Genomic DNA, 17,316 nt, shown 5'->3' on the forward strand with positions numbered 1-17,316 from the left:
TAAAAAGAAAAAAATAATTCTTTTTCTTTATTGAAATAGAATTTTATCGTGCATAAAAGAAAAACAGCCTATTCCTTTGCAAAGACATCTCCTATATCAAAAGAAAAAATTCTTTTGGCTAAAATGATTTAGTAATGCATATATTAACATAAATAGACACTTCACAAAACTTAAGGGAAGAGCTGGCTCTTATCTTGCAATAACTTCTTTAGACCATCCCAGATGATTGGACCTTCAGGATGTGCATTCACAATGTATTTTACAAACTTTTCATCAGAGGATGCGAGGATAGTGCTCAAGGCCATCATAGGTTTTGCTGCTTTCCTTTCTGCCACCCAAGCATACATTGAAAATCTGAGCATGATTCTCTCTAAATCATAACACAAGTATGCCGGAAATGCCACGACGCACTCCAATGGGTAACCTAAAATGTTTGTTAAGAAATCAATCTTCTTTTGAATCACAACTTTGTTCTGGTTTAGAATCATAGGAGCACATTTTATCATTTTGAGTGCAATGTTATAGTCCAAACCAGCTTCAACAAGGCAATCAAACCTCTCCTGTAATTGATCACCTCTCCCTCGGAATCTTTTTATTGCTTTTGCCATCTCCTCAGAGTTCTCAGCATATCCCAACTTCAGCAAGAATGTTGTTTTCTCCAAATGTTTACTTGGGTCGTCACGCAATAACTGTAAATTAGAATTCTGTTTCAGTTTTGAAGCCAAACTAACTAGCTTCAGTGGATCATCCTTTATGATTTGGCATAGATCAGCTTTTCTAAGTTTTAACTGCGAACAAACAGCTTTAGGGCCTTTCAAGGGATGTGAGCTCAGGAGATGCATGTGGTTAGACAAGATACGCGAAATGTCATCTACATCCATTCCAACATAATGCAAAAAGCCAATCACTCCCAAAAGATTTTTTCCACACTTCTTAGTCAAGATATGAGGATATTCAACAAAACAAGAATAAATTGCATTCCTATTGAGATCTAACTTAAATGCTAGACCCAAAAATACATACACCTTCTTCTCAAGACCTTCCAGTAATAATGCGGGGTTTTCCTTGAAGAAATTGTGCATCTGTTCTTCAGAATAACCAACTTTATGAAAAAATTGTATAGCATCAAGCATTTTTCTTGGGTCATATGTTTTCAAACAAGACATGTAATTCCCAATCCAATCAAGTCCAATACCAATTTTCTTCAACCAATCCAGAACATTGGCCAATTCAACACTTGTTTCACCAACCAAAAGTGAAGGGCAACAAACAACAAGCTTGATGACCATGGATCTACTCAAACCTAACTTTTCATAACCTCGAAATTTCGACAACAGCAATCCATTAGAATACCCGAAAACCTCCTTTGCCTCTCGATAAATCTTCCCTACCCTATTCCTTGGAACTCCATAATTACTAAAAACGTGGAAATTGGCAAGCATAACATGATCATCAGACAAATACATCATACCACGTGGGAGAAACAAAGGCAACTCACGAGGGCTAATCCCCAAACTCTCAAAGAATGGTTCAAACTCATTAATGGGGTTGTACCACAGCCACTTCCTCAAACAAGTGGCAACATCATCATCTTGTCCACGAAACTCTGACACCAAACCTTGAACAAAAGATGGTGAATTTTTGCTAATGAACTCAGCATCCAAGAAGCTGTATCCCCGGCTCGAATGCAAGTAATCTAACAGCACATCCTGCACTTTCCCCTTTACCTGCCGAGATAATCGTTTCACAGAAAAGTGTGAGTGAATGAAATGCACCCTTGAGACTTGAAGAACAAGGGTAGCCGTAGAACTAGGAAAGCTTGGAACTTTGGGAGAAAGGGGAAACGGGTTTCGTGTTGTTAGGGGTTTTTTATATGAACCATGGAAGAAAAGAAAGGGATGGTTTCCATTGTGGTGGGAAATCATCGGGAAGAAATAACCCTTCGCGACAGGGATGCGTGCATTTACAAAGGGCGCTTGTTTGAGGCATCAAAATGCAACATGGTACATTTTCAGTTAAAGTGGCAGCTATGGCTAAGGTCAATGCAACTGAAAGGGGCGAAGAAGAACGATATAAATGACCTTATTTTTGTTGATTTTAAAGTTTATTTTACTTTACCTCTAGCAAATATTTTAAGAGGTTCATTCATACGTAAGTATATAATCTTTAATAATTATCATTTGTCATTAGTTTTATGTTTATTATTGAACAATCAAATAAAAGAAGTCTTTATGTTGGTGATTAAATTCACTGTGTTAACGGCAACAATGTCCTCTAAAATATATATTTTTCTTAATTCTGAAATTATATTTTTTATGAAAATAATAATGTTAGGTTTTCCATTTAAAAAACACACTTTTCACAAATAAAATGATTAAATCTAAATATAAATATGACTAGTTTCTAAAGTGATTATTCCTGCACATTTTCTTCTTTTCTGCACCTCCAAAATTATATATATATATATATATATATATATATATATATATATATATATATATATATTAACTTTTATTAAATTAATTTTTTTATTTTTTTCTTTTTTTTTCTTCAAAAGTTCCAAATACATTTTTTTAACGGATTTTCGAAAGCGGTTCAAGAAAGGAAGAAAGGTAAAAAGTCATGAACCGTGATTCAAAATAAGTTTATTCCTTAAACATATTTCGAGTTTAAGAAAAAAACGTATTAAATTTAAAATAACAAAAAAATTTAAAATAATAAATAATAGATTTTGAAAATTCAAAATAAAACAAACAAAACAAAATTAACAAATTTAACAAAATTTTAAATAAAAATAACAAAAAATGTAACGTTAAATTTTGTTAAAAAAAAATTCTGTTTTGATTTTTTTTATTTTGAATTTTTAAAATTTATTATTTATTATTTATATTTATTTTTGGTTATTTTTAATTTTAAAGTATATGTCAAAATATGTTTAAAAATAAATGTATTTACGTATTACAGGAAACTAACTTTCGAAAGATACTGAGGTTGTTGATTTTCGAAAGTTGGTTAAAAACGAAAAGTATTTGAAACTTAACTGACTTTTGTATCTAGAATCTTAATCCCGATTAAGAAATAAAAGAAGTACAATGAAACCAGAAGGAAGAGAAGAGAAAAGTAAAAAGAAAATTAATTTAATAAAAAATTAAAGTTTATATATGTAATTTTGGAGATACAAAAGGAAAAAAAGGAAGTGCAGGAGAACCAATGTATAGTAAATTATACTATTTTTAATTCAAAACCTTACCATTAATTTGTGATTTTGATATCACTAATAATTTCTTTTAACAAAAATTAGCTGATAGATATTACATTAATGGACACATAATATTTAAGATATGTTCAATTTTCTAATTTTTATTTAATTTAAGACTTATTTAATTTAAGACTTAGACTTATTTAAATTCTTACCATAATTATTAATGACAAATAGACGAAAATAAATAATTTTTTAGTGTGTTTTCTTGTTAAGTACTTAGTGTAGAATATTTTATAATTACTTTTACAATTTTAAAAGATGTTTTTTTTTTAATTGTAATAAAGTGGAGTTTGCTTTTCCTTATTTTAAGAGGCTGCTGCTCAAGTTTTTAATTTGTATAACATAACATTGTATTTCATGTCCATTAGCATACATTGACTTGAGAAAGGATAGACTGATCTGATATAATTTCATACAGGAGGTGAAAGTACAATTTGTGTAATTTATAACACTATATATAAACAAAAGCTGCGGCCTCCAAAACGCCAGCATATCATCATCTCCACGAGCCTTCCTTTGCCAATTAGTCAGTACAATATTAGCTTCATACAGAATGTGAGCAAGAGACGTCCCAATTCTTATACTACCAATGCTGAAAATCTGAAATTGTATTTGCAAAGAGGTGAAAGTACTTGCTTGTTCATTGATCAGTCTTTGAGCATCCATACAACTTTAATTCCATTTTTCTGATTTTTTTTTTCATCCAAGCTAGTTTTAGAAGTGACTAGACATCGAACAAGAAAGCCATGTACATATGAGCCACACTCATGCTTGAGCAGACTGCCAAAACTATTAGGGAAAACCTAAGTTTCACAACTACTAAAGATAATTTTATTTATGATATCCTTCTTATGGTTCATTGAACTTCAATGTCGATATTGGCTGTTTTTGTTCGAATATTCTTGATGGTTCAAACCTGAGAGCATTAGCAGTTTTACCTCTTGTTGGGCAGTTTTCATTCGTAATATTCAAAACTGCTTCTAGTAGCCTTGACAAATTTGAGGGAGACATGCTACCTGAGCACTTGTTAATAATACCTTTGAACCATTTCATTCAGCTGCTGTGACTATTACCTGAACATATCATGCTTTTCTTCATCAGATAGAGACTTTCTCAACAATTTTGATTTAACTTTGGTGCCAGGCAAGGCTTCCTCAACCAGCAGAAACGTGTTCTCAGACTTGAAAATTCCAACTCCAGAAATACAAGCAACTGTAACACTCGCATCATCTCCAAGTGTACATTCAGATTTAGATTCTTCGCCATTATTACAACTTCAGCTGCCCTTTTATCATCAAGGACAAGAGGTGTGTGTATGCAAAATTCTCAGATAAACACAATGTCTCAGACAAAATTCTGCCAAGGTTTCATCACATTCAACAACTGATTCCACGTAAGGTGGTGATAGAAACTAGTTTAGAGAGTCATACAAACTGTTTTCACCGTCAGATAGAGTAAGCAAAGACTATGTTCAAGTTTCGAAAAGGTCACTTGGGATTGCAATTGCTAACCCTCTTCATATACTCTTGTTTTCTTCCTCGTAGAAAAAAGGAACTATGTCTTCCAGCATAAATATTAGTGTTTTGGATCCAATAAGCCATCAAAATTATCAACAAGCCTTAAAACAGTTGAATGAAAGTTGAGTTCAAGGGAATCCTCATGCTAGAAATCCAGTTAGAATATATGAAAGTGTAGAGTTATGCTTGCACATACAGATGATATGAAATATTTTACAATCTGGTTTAGAAAAAAAATGAAAAGAAAATTCCATGAAATAGCAAAAATAACATTTTGAAAGGCCCTGAGGCTTAAAGCATAGTATATTATATAAAACAATCAAAATAATTGTAAGAGATTATAAGTGGTGGAGATCCCACATTCACTAAAGATAGTTAAATTATAATATATAAGTAGATACAAACTTCATCTTACACAACGATTTTGTAAGGTTGAGTTAAACTTAAAATTTACTTTATAAGATTATCTATCAATATTTGAAGGGTTTGTTATGCTATCTATTCATTTAAGATATTGAGTCCTCATTATGAGAATGTGTTTTGAAGATCCTATATTAACTAAAGAAATGACTAAATTATAATATACAAGTTAGAGTAAATCTTAAGTTACAAACTGATTTTGTAAGGTTAAATTAAGTTTAGAGTAGAATTTTTAAGAACAAGTAAACATTTTATATAAAAAAAATCAAAGTTACAACATAGAACATGGCAAATTGGCAATAAAAGTAAAATAAAACGTAGTATCTATCTCACTCAACAATATGAACAGAACATGATAGCACATAAGCCAACTCTTTTCAAGATACTAATGTTTTGAACGAAATCATGGTCAAAACAGTGAATACAATGATGCAAATTTTAGCAGAAGATAACTCACCTTCAAGCGGTAAAAGTGTTCATTGCTTGAAAGATTCCATTGATTAAAGTTAAGAAACAATAAAAAAGAGAGGGATGAGAACAAAATAGGACAATACAATGTGGGAAAACATGGGATGATTTGAGTAGAAAATGGTGCAAGAAGAAGTAAATTGAACAAGAAGGCAAAAAGAAGATAAAGACAAATGGCAAGTGTATGCCCCCGGTAAATGTTATGTACATAAGCAATTGCTTCCAAATAGCATCAAGACAACATAACGATAGATAGCAATATTATCAACAAAAGAAATCTTAACACGCAGAAAATAGACAGCCCTCTATATTTTAAAAAAAAAATGCAAGGGATTTTAGGAACAAAGAGCAAGCAAAGCATGCATTAAAATCAAGAGACAACTTATCAAAACAAAACTTGGATACATTGCAAGGAGCTATTAGTTCTTATCTTTTTTAGATAACCTTTTTAAACCCTTCCAGACGGCTGGACCTTGAGGATGCACGTTCACAAAGTACTTTTCAAAGCGTTTATCATTGGATGCAACTATGGTACTCAAGGTTAACGTAGGATTTATGGCATTCCTCTCCTTCAGCCATGCATACATTGAAAGTCTTTCAACAATTTTGTCCAAATCATGGCAAAAGTATGTTGGAAATCCCACGAGACATTCTAGTGGGTAATCTAAAACATCTTTTAAGAAATCAATTTTCCTTTTAATTACAGTTTTGTTCTGGCTTAGAATCATAGGAGCTCGTTTTATCATTTCGATCGCACTATTATAGTCCAAACCAGCTTCTACCAGGCAATCAAACCTCTCTTGTAATTGATCACCTCTACCTCTGAACATTCTTAATGCTCTTGCCATCTCTTCAGAGTTTTCAGTATATCCCAATTTCAGCAAGAAAGTTCTTTTTTCCAAATAGTTTCGTGGGTCATGACTATCTACCTTTCCATCGCTCTTCTGTTGCTGCTTTGATGAAAAACTAATTAGCTTCAATGGATCATCCTTTATGATTTGATACAAATCAGCTTTTCCAACTTTTAACTCCTGACAGACAGTTTTATGACCTTTCAAGGAACATGTACTCAAGAGATGCACGTGCTTAGAGAAAATGTGAGAAATGTCATCTTTTCCCATTCCAATAGCACACAAAAAGCCAATCACTTTCAACATATTTTTCGCACACTTATATGACAAGATATTGGGATACTCCACAAAATAAGAATAAATCACATTTATCTCAACACCAATTTTAACCAATCGACCAAAAAATAAGTACACCTTCTTCCCAATACCTTCCAAAAACAGTTTCGGGTTTCCCCTAAACAAATTGTGGATCCGTTCCTCAGAATAACCCACTTTATGAAGAAACTGCAATGTATCAAGCATTCTTTTCCAACTATATGTCCTTGAACAAGACAAGTAATTCACCATCAAATCACTTTCAATCCCTATTCTCTTCATCCACTCAAGCACAGCAACTAATTCATAATTGACATCACCAACCAAAAGCAAAGGACAGCAAACAACAAGCTTCACAACATTTGATCTACTCAAACCCAAATTCTCATAGCCTAGCAACTTTGACTCCAACAAACCACCGGCATACCCAAAAATTTCTTTTGCCTCTTTATAGAACCTCCCCATTCTATTCCTTGGCACCCCGTAGTTACACAAAACATGGAAATTATGAAGCAACACGTGATCATCAGCCAAGAAAATCATGTCATGGGGGAGAAACAAATGCAACTCGGAAAGGCCAATTCCCAAACTCTCGAAAAACGGTTCAAACTCGTTGATGGGGTTGTACCTGAAGAACTTCCGTAACGATCGGGGAGCGTCATCTTTCTCGTCAATCATGGACACCAATGATTCAACAAAACGAGGCGAGTTCTTGCTGATGTACTCCGCGTCGGAGAAGGTGTAGCCGCGCGTGAAATGCAGGTAATCCATTAGAGCGCGTTGAAGTTCAGTCCTCAAGAGGCGAGAGACCCGTTTGATGGAACGTGGCAAGAGAACCGAACTCGGTGGAGGAAAATCGGGAACTGGATTTGACTCTGAAGCAAGAAAGCATCGAACTTTGAGGGAAATGAAAAATTGGTTTTTTCGTGGAAGGGGTCTTGGAGGCATGGCCCGGTGGGAAGGAAAGAAGCCACTTGAAATCAGCAGGGAAATCATTTGAAAGAACTATTAGTTATGAGTTGAAACACTAAAGAGGGAAGAACATGAAGGAATGGATTGTGACTATAATTTTAATTATTATTATTATTATTATTATTATTACTTTTGCTTACAATATTTCTTGTTTTGGACTTTCAGACTAAATAAATGTGAATTAAAATATTTCAATGAGTGCTTATTAAATTATTTTTAAATTAAAATAGACTTGAATTTGATTAAAATTAATTTTGAAGTGAAGTGAATTATGTTTAAATGTTTTTGATATAGAAACAAGTCAATAGTAAAAATTGTTACAATTTTTTTCTCCGTCCCAAAAATTATTTAAATTTCTTCAATTAAAAGTTAAACTTACACTCATAATTAATTATTTAACATAACATTAACCTCTGGACAATAACTTATAAGTATTAATTTTGTTTTCTATGACGACGTGAGACAATTTTTTTTACGTCACTTTTATTTATATATATATATATATAGATAAATAAATAAATGTTCTTTTTCAAGTCTCTTAAAAAGTTAACTATTATTATAATAATTATTAAAATAAAATGATATTATTAAATTTATACTAAAATAGTTATATATTTTAAAAAAAACTAAATTTTATTATATTGTAATTATATTTCAAAAACTGGTAATTATTTTTATAACTTAATAAAATTAACTATAATTGTAAAAATAAAAAGATAAAAGTACTTATGTAAATAATTATAAAATATAATATATATATATATATATATATATATATATATATATATATTATATATTATATATGAGAATTCAGAAAAAGATGAGAAGAGAAGAAAGATAGAGAGTTTTTATATTAAACTAGATAATTGTCAAAATAAAAATATTTCAAATAACGCAAAACAGAGATAAACAGAAATATTTTTTAGAGATTAAGTTTTTAATCTATATAAAATAATATATAAATAAATTTATATTATTAAATTAAACTATATTTAATATGAGAATCAAATTTTAGACATTTTATATTTTTAAATTAATAATAAATAGTAATGATAAATAATTATAGTTATTAATTTAATTTTAATAATATGATAAAATAGTACCAATAATATTTCATTAATTTTTTTAAATTTTTTTATAATTATTTACTAATTCTAATTATATAGATTTATAATTTAATTTTTTTAAATGCTGTGATGTTATTGAATACTAATTTATTTGTTTGTAATTATTAAAAAAAATCAAATTGAACTAATTCTTTTAACTCTATCGATGATTAGCCATTGACAGTTGTATTAGTGCAAAACCACATTTATTTATTAGAAAAAGGTGCATTGTAGTTAACTGAATTGTTTTGTAGTTAACTGAACTAAAAAATAGTTTAGTTCAGTTTTTTTGAACTATTTTCTAGTGCAGTTTAGTTTTTTTAAACGAGTATTTTACAAAGAATCTGAATTATTTTGTGTTAAAAATATAATATTTTGATAGAAATTTAGGGAAAATAGTATAATTCCATAAATTTATAAAAATTGATTTAATTGTTTAAAATAGAAGCATTTTAAATTTCCCAAAAACAATAAATTTTAAAATTTTCATATATTTTTTCAGTCGTTTCTTCTCTATCTTTTCCCTGCTTTTTTTTTGTATATCTTTTTTCTCTATTCGCACTTTATGCTCTCTCTTGTAGCATTTTGTTAGTTCTTTCTTTCTTTCTTTCTGTTTTCTCTACTCTCTTCTTTCTATTATCTGATATTAATATAAAAAATTAGATTTTAAAACTATTAAATATTTAAATTTTGACTAATACATATTTATAAAAAGCAGTTTTAAATATTTTAAAATATAAATTTAGCACGTACAAAAATTAGTTACTGTATTTAAATAAAATATATAAATTTATTTATATTAAATAAATATTAAAAAAATTTCTTCCCCACACATATAAAGTGTCGACATTTTCTTAAATATTTTAATCTAATTTTGAAAAAAATCGAGGAATTTAAACTGATGTTCTACAAATGCAAACTTTGGGCTTGTATAGAATTTTTGCTCCATGAACTGGGCCGGTCGTGGTTGGGTCACAGCGAGTCACGCAGAGCTGAAACCAAAAGTCCATCAAGTCCAAACGCACCAATCACGCTAACACCCTCCACACAAACACACACTCCAAGCGCACGTTAGCAGTCTCCGCCATCTTCGCCACCGCGCTAGCGCCGTCGATGGAGTCTCTCTTCGACAATATCAACGTCCGCGACCTTCTCTCGGCGCAGGACCTCTCGGACCCAACCTCCCCTCTATCAGCGCCCGATCTGCACCTCCTGATCCAGCGCCTCGAGTCGCAGTCCCTCCAGATCCGCTCTCAGGTCCAGTCCTACCTCGTCTCACACCGTGAAGACTTCGCGCGCCTCTTCTCTCTCTGCAACGATGCCGTTTCGCAGACTCGCGAGGTCTCCGACGACGTCGCCGCCATTATCCGACTCCTCTCCGACCGACCGATCGATGCCGAGGTGCGCGAGGTTGTGTCGGAAATGAAGGTGAAGAAAGAGGAGCTAAAGGTGAAGAAGGAGCTCCTAGGGCTGGTTGGAACCGTTGTGGGGTTGAACAAGAGGATAGAAAGTGTGAAGGAAGCGTTGAGGAGTGGAAGGTTCGAATTTGCAGCACAAGGGTTGCAGGAGTTGAAAGTGGCGTTGAGGATTGACGAGAAGGATGATAGGGAGCCTTTGGTGTATGGTTTGTTGAGGAAGGAGTGGTCTCAGTGCTTTGAAGAGGTACTGCTCTGCTTCCTTGCAATTTTTTATGGCTTGATTTGGTGCATTAGGTTGATGGTTTATGTGTTAATACGTCGTGCTTTGAGTGTATTTTTCGTGTGCCAATTGAGGTGAAGCCTTTCAGTATGTGGAAAATGAAATAGGTTTTTGTAAGTGATGATTTGAGTTGCATTGACAATCTAGTGTGGAAACAATGGAAATCAGGGTGGTCTCGGGGGGGAATGTGCAATAAACAAAAACTAGATTCCTGGATTTATACATTATTTGCTCTTCATATTGCCTCCCAAATAAAGGCTAAGTACTCAGTTATATGGAAACAACATGCAGTAAGAAGTTATAAGTTATGCCAAGTACATTTCAGTCGGAAGTCTTCAACTAAACACAATGATGGTAATGGTTAATGCATTTTCTCTGGATGACTACCTCATATTTGCTTTGAAGATGATAGCTGAGTTTTATTTTCATTGATATATTCCACAATAGAATCAATTGTGTGATTTGTGCCATAGTAATGATGTTTGGGTCGTTTGTGATTTTTATTGAGTTTGTGATTGTTTTTAGAGGAATTCGATTTGGGTTTGTAGATTCAAGAGGTCCTTGTGAAATATATGGAAAAAGCTGTACGATTTGATGCGGAGTTGAATCAAGTTGAGGTCAAGTATCAGTTAGAAGTTGAGAATGTGAACAGGATTCAGTTTCAAACAGTACTGGAGGCAATGGATGTAAGTTAATTCGTTATAATTTTAACTCTCTATTTGCGATCTTCTATTGTGTTCCGATTGTACTATTTGTTCTTCCTCTTATTTATTTCATTTTAGGTTGTTAGTATTCTAGAGTATGGGCTTGCTAAAGTTGCTGATTTGATGATCAAATATGTTATTACTCCATTTATAAATCATGGACAACCTCTTTCATTTTTAGAGGAATTGCATCAAGAATCAGCTGTCCTGAAGATAGTTGCATCACCAGATATTAAGGTGCGTGTGATGTGCTAGGGTCATGGAATATTATTCATGGACAGCATTCACAATTTTTAAGTTGAACTTATATTGATTAGATCAGGAAGAATTTTCATTTAACTGATATTAATCTTATTTTCATTTTTCAGTGTGAATATTTAGATGGAGAGTTTCTCTATTCGGGGATTCTGCTATTTATCAAATTTATTTACAGAAGTATTTGCCTCCAGAAGAGTTCTTGGATGCAATGTTTTGGACGGTTGACATGGCCAAGGATATCAGAGCTAATAATATCTAGTTTTCTCTCAAAGGTTTGCCCTTCATCCCTATGCTGTTAGAACCAAAGACCTTATCTAAGCATTGTGTGCTTTGAAACGAGTCTAAGGATGTGATAAATACCATTTTATTGATTTCAAATGAAATTGAAATGAATGCTGCTATTGCCTTGTAATACTGCTAGTGCACATGATCTATGTCATCCCTAAGAACAAAAATGAGGTTATTCCTATCCCTGTCTATCTTCTGATCTAGAATGATTACTTGGTGGTTAGTTGTAGTGTCTGAAAGCCAGGTGAGGAAGTGTGTCTTTAATAATTTGCAGATAGTGTGACTCGAGATCTCTGATTTCAGGTTGTCCCAACTGATGCATCAAAACTTCCTGACTTTCAGAAGATTATCATCCGTACATCTGAATTTGAGGCAGCTTTGAAAGAGCTTATGTACATTTCATCTGACAATGATAACAGGCTGAGCAATTTTGCTGAAAACTGTTGAGGTTCACTTTGCATTTAAGAAAAAGACAGAGATCTTGGCTAAAACTAGAAATCTGCTTCTAGAATGTGACTTTTCAATTCCTCAAGTGAGTTTCCAGACTGGGAAAATTCTTCTTTTTCTATTTTGATTTGTAATTATTTATGAAGAAGGTTGCTGCAGGAGTATACAAGGGATGGTTCTATTTGGAAGAATGATGAAACGTCTGTTCAGTCATCCAGCCATGTTGTAAATTTACTTTTCTTATCAGAGAGGTGTCTAGTATCCAAAGCAGCCAAAGAATTGATGGGGCTAATTCATCAGACACTGCAGGTATACCATCCATAAAAATAGAAGTATCTAATTGTTGAAGTGTAATGTTTCACTTTTATTATTATTTATGTATGGGAACCCAACTTTAGGGTTAGGCTTTAAGGCAGTGCCTTGACCTTTGTATGTATGCTCCTTTGTACTCTATAAAGACAGTAGTAAAATTTTAACAGTGTTAGAAGTACATACTGTTTTACTTCATTCAAGCTCTTCAAGTATAATGATGACTCTATGCAGCATATTTTGTTTGAAATATAAACTCTGGACTTCTGTTATATATATATCATTTCGATCACTAGAAGTCCTATATAGCGAAAAGCAACGTTTTTTTGTCTATTCCCGTATCTTATCTTTATTACTAGAGGATATCAAAACTCTGCTTATTGTATTGATTCAGTTTTCTCAGTATAAATAAACCTTCCATGTTGTTCCAGAAGCACATGGGTATAGATCAATGCCTCTCTTTGCTATAGTTTAGCAGTTTCTAAATTGAAGTATATGGGAGCAATATTACAAAATGGTGCAGATATCGCTGAAGATGTCACACTATAATGGCTAGGTGGTAGGGGGGTGTTTAATTTTTGACGATAGAGAGGAATAACTTGGATGTATTAATTGAAGATGTTATACCACAGGTTTGTAAGATTAATTATGTATAATGAAATGATGGGAAAATTACTAAGAGATGTCACATACAAGATTAAAATTGAGTGGTTAAAATGAAGAAACATGTCATGGGTGGTTTTATTGGTGAAAATACCTATCAAGCTCAAAGGGAAGTTTGCGTCATACTGCTGAACAACTATATTGTATGAGTGTTTGGCTTTAAAGGGAACTAGGGTGTAAAAATATTAAAATTTTAAGATGGATGTATGATCACATAGGATATAGAATGGTTATATATAAGGAGATAATGGTGTGAGTTCTGACTGAAAGACGTCAAGGGTGGGTTTATTGGTGGAAATACCTATCAAGCTCAAGGGAAGTTTTGTTATACTTCTGACCAACTATATTCTGAGTGTTTAGCCTTTAAAGAGATAAACTACAAAAAGTGGGAGTAACAAAAATAAGAATGTCAAGATGAATATTTGATCACAGAAAAGGAAAGGAGACAAAATGATTATATAACGTGATATTGGTGACTTCCGACTGAAAGATGGCAGAAAAATGGTTAAAGTAGTTAGACACATGGAAAGAAGGGCAGTGGAGGCACCAATTAAGAGAATAGATAGCATGGATCTTAGTCCTGTGAAATAGGGAGGGGAGAAACCAAAAAAGACTTTGGGAAAAGTTATTAAATGCAATGGATGAATAACATTTTTGAGAATTTAGTTTTTAACCAACCCAAATGGCACAGTTTAATCTATAAGCCAAACTCACCTTTTGAGATAAAGCTATTGTTGATGTTGTCTATAGCATTGAAGTTACTCTGTCCTGGCTAAAATTGATTTTAGTTTTGAACATGGTGATCGGAGTGCATTTTTTTTCTTCTTCTTTCATGTTACTAATAATGTGGTGACAATTGTTTGATTATTGAACTGAACCAATACCCTTAATTTAGTTAACATTCTCTTAAATTTTTTCAGTTTATTTACTTACAAGAATTTTTATATTAGTAGTGAAGCTGATCTTTGCAACAAAAATTGTTCAGGATGTTTGTCTATCATCTACAAGAGTTGCTTTGGAATTTTATCAGACAGCTAGAGATGCCATACTCCTTTATGAAGTAGTTGTCCCTGTAAAGGTTAGTCCATTTATAGCAGCGCAGCACATTTTAGTATTTCTTTCATGGAGTAAACTTATGAGTGAATCTAATGAATGATTGGCAGTTTATTGTCAATAGCACTATTAATTCTAGAGTAACGCCCTTTTGTACTAATGTGTATACCTTTCCTGATCTTTGGCTGAGATAACCTATAATTGGCATCCTATACTTATGTGGAGAATTTATCTTCTTTATGCAGTTGTTGTCCTTGTCAAAGTTACCACCGGGTGTTACTTGTCTGTGTATACTTTCATCTTACAGTAATAACTTCTGTTTTTAATTTTGTGAAGCTAGAGAGGCAGCTCAATGGCATTAATCAAGTAGCTGTTTTGTTGCATAATGACTGTCTTTATCTCTCCCAGGAGATACTTGGGTTTGCATTTGAGGTAAACACCTTTAATAGCTAAGGATGAAGTAAATTCGTAAGATTTAAGTAATTTACTATTGTTTAACCAAAAAATCAGCTTTTATTTTAACTTTAGTTTGTAGTATTTGCTTAAAACGTAACTGTGACTCCTCAAATGAAAAATTCCAGACAATCATACCATATAAACCTTCTCAATTTTATACGTTTATTGTTTTTTCTTTGCACCTCATGCATTTGTTTGCTTTTCTCAGTATCGGACAGACTTTCCTAGTTCCATTAAGGAGCATGCTGTGTTTGTTGATTTGGCTCCAAGATTTCAGCTGTTGGCAGAAGAAATACTGCAGAAACAAGTTCACCTTGTTATTTATAATTTGAAGGAGGTACTATTGTAATTAAAATGCTTGAAGCATGCAGTGATATAATTGACACTTGCATTACTGACCTAGTGCTTCCCCATATTTGCCTGTTTATAGGCTATAGATGGTGCTGATGGGTTTCAAAATACTCACCAGATGCAACAATTTGAGTCAGCTAAATTTAGTATAGAGCAGGTAATTTCCTTGTATTCATAATGTGTCTGTCTAGAACACTTTACAATTTGTTATACCTTATATCTTTTATTCCCCTTTTTCCTCCCCTGTATCCAGAACATGTGGTGGATTTGTTACCATGGATTTCTAGTATTAGTTGATGTCTTTTTAGTTTCACAAATGACATGAAACTGCATGTACTTGATTAGGTTGTTTTTATTCTGGAAAAAATACATATCATATGGGAGCCACTTTTGCTGCCTTCAACCTACAGGAAAAGCATGTGTACTGTCTTAGAGTCAGTTTTCTCAAGAATTGCTAGAGATATACTTCTGTTAGACGACATAGCTGCAGAGGAGACTTTACAGGTAGAATTTATACCATAAGTCAACTAATTAATGCTTGTAGTAGCACTATTCTAATTCATTAGTTGGTCTTAAGCATTATTTCACTCATATTTTCAGCTTCAAAGACTTGTTCATCTAATGCTGGAAAACCTATCCTCATTATTGGAGTCTTTGTCCCCTGGGGGGCAGACTTTGCAAGAGTTCCCTGCACAGTCTCCTGAAGATTTAATCCCATCCTTGCGTAAAATCCGGAAACTATCAGGTATGATGTAGAATCTTCTCAATTATTTCCTTAAAACACAGATTGAATTGTCATCAACTCACTATCTGTTAACAGCTAATCTCCTCATCTTTCATTTTACCTCAGAATTATTAGATATGCCTTTAAAATCCATTACATCATCTTGGGAGAATAAAGAATTACTCTCTTGTGGCTTTACAGTAACTGAGGTATTATTTGATTATTGATGTCTTTATTTTTTGGTCTTCTTGGGACAATATATTTTATTTCCTCCATTTCTTTTAATTATTTTAAAACTGATCTTGGATTGTGATTTTATGTCAATGCTTCAATCAAAATGTAGATGCTGAAAGAAGTTTTTGGTTCCAAAAATTAAACTTCAAACCTCCTTTTTATTGGACGAAGCGCCTCTGAAATTCTAATATTCATCTAATTAAAAGTGAATCACGATGTTGACTTACTAAAATTAATGGACGAATGCAACCTTGCTTACTTTAAATACATTCTCATTTTTTATATGCTTTATCCCATTTGTCACCCAGAGATCACTGTGTATATGAATTTGATGAGTCTCGTTATTTTACCAATTTTTTCTTTATTTTCCTGTGGTTGAATTTTTGTTCCTCCTCTATCCATATCAAAAACACTTTTTTTCAAAGAGAAAAAATTGTGGATCATATTGCTACTACAGGAAATAAGAACATGTTTGAGTGGGTTGTTTCATATGACTGACTTGTATGTTTTGTTCCATAAAAAATTATGTTAAATGGCCTGATCTGATATCTTTTCCTTTGTCTTGTTCATGTTTTGGAATTTTGGAACTATGTATAATAACCGTATTTGATGAGAGTCTGGAAGGTTTCTTATGTTGATTGTTGACCTTTTTGGTAGGTGGAAGATTTCATAAAAGCTATATTTACAGACTCGCCTTTAAGAAAAGCATGTTTATGGAGGATACAAAATGCGAGCTTTTAGGATTCATCTAACTTCGTGCTGAATCTATAAATCACGAAGAAAACACTGGAGTTTGAGATTTAGAGATGATCGATCACCTTGGTAAAGGCATGCTGGAGTTTGAGCTGCCACTCCAAATACTACGGGTACCAGAAAGTGCATTTGAAGCAGATTCGTGCTGATAAATTCTGATGAGGAGGCTTCCTGATAAAGATTTTGTTGACAAAAGTGTACGCTGTACGAGTGATAGTCTTTCTTTTTACATTTTTATTCCTTTTTCGTTTAAAGCAATGTAGGGAGGGGGTTGTGCAGACTTGTGCCTCGTTTCTCTTGTAGAGAATCCTAATTGGTATCAATAGGAATCACTGGTATGAATCCAATGGTAGATACCTGCATGTAATGCTACTACTTCAAGATAGATTCAGTGAGACCATTTTTAGATGCACATAGAGTAAACGATTATCGCTCAGATGTTGGAAATATAATTATTTTTCAGGTGT

General features: G+C 32.8%; 3 protein-coding genes across 3 annotated transcripts; 1 reads left to right on the forward strand and 2 right to left on the reverse strand.

Annotated features, from left to right (window-relative positions):
• Nucleotides 1-2,043, reverse strand: LOC148204575 (transcription termination factor MTEF18, mitochondrial-like). Its single transcript, XM_088093924.1, has one exon. It carries the CDS (start codon nucleotides 1,923-1,925, stop codon nucleotides 171-173), a length of 1,755 nt encoding a protein of 584 aa, XP_087950050.1. The 5' UTR covers nucleotides 1,926-2,043; the 3' UTR covers nucleotides 1-170.
• Nucleotides 2,044-6,031: 3,988 nt separating this feature from the next.
• Nucleotides 6,032-7,829, reverse strand: LOC124845904 (transcription termination factor MTEF18, mitochondrial-like). The gene has a single exon (XM_047323097.2). The coding sequence runs from the start codon at nucleotides 7,827-7,829 to the stop codon at nucleotides 6,087-6,089; it is 1,743 nt and encodes a 580-aa protein (XP_047179053.2). The 3' UTR covers nucleotides 6,032-6,086.
• A 2,058-nt stretch (nucleotides 7,830-9,887) lies between these two features.
• Nucleotides 9,888-17,316, forward strand: LOC124845900 (centromere/kinetochore protein zw10 homolog). Its single transcript, XM_088093938.1, is given in 15 exon segments — nucleotides 9,888-10,573; nucleotides 11,158-11,295; nucleotides 11,392-11,550; nucleotides 11,682-11,843; nucleotides 12,163-12,300; nucleotides 12,302-12,391; nucleotides 12,466-12,615; nucleotides 14,264-14,356; nucleotides 14,668-14,763; nucleotides 14,996-15,124; nucleotides 15,218-15,295; nucleotides 15,484-15,642; nucleotides 15,739-15,883; nucleotides 15,989-16,071; nucleotides 16,754-17,316. Coding segments are annotated over 15 exon segments (2,253 nt in total). The 5' UTR covers nucleotides 9,888-10,024; the 3' UTR covers nucleotides 16,838-17,316.

This window comes from Vigna umbellata, chromosome 1 (genome assembly GCF_029865625.1).
Source record: "Vigna umbellata cultivar VRB3 chromosome 1, Vumbellata_1.0, whole genome shotgun sequence".
Classification (NCBI taxonomy): domain Eukaryota; kingdom Viridiplantae; phylum Streptophyta; class Magnoliopsida; order Fabales; family Fabaceae; genus Vigna; species Vigna umbellata.

What these genes read in the sequence shown, in the direction of transcription:
- LOC148204575 (XM_088093924.1), bottom strand. Translation starts at nt 1,925, where the DNA reads ATGATTTCCCACCACAATGGAAACCATCCCTTTCTTTTCTTCCATGGT.
- LOC124845904 (XM_047323097.2), bottom strand. Translation starts at nt 7,829, where the DNA reads ATGATTTCCCTGCTGATTTCAAGTGGCTTCTTTCCTTCCCACCGGGCC.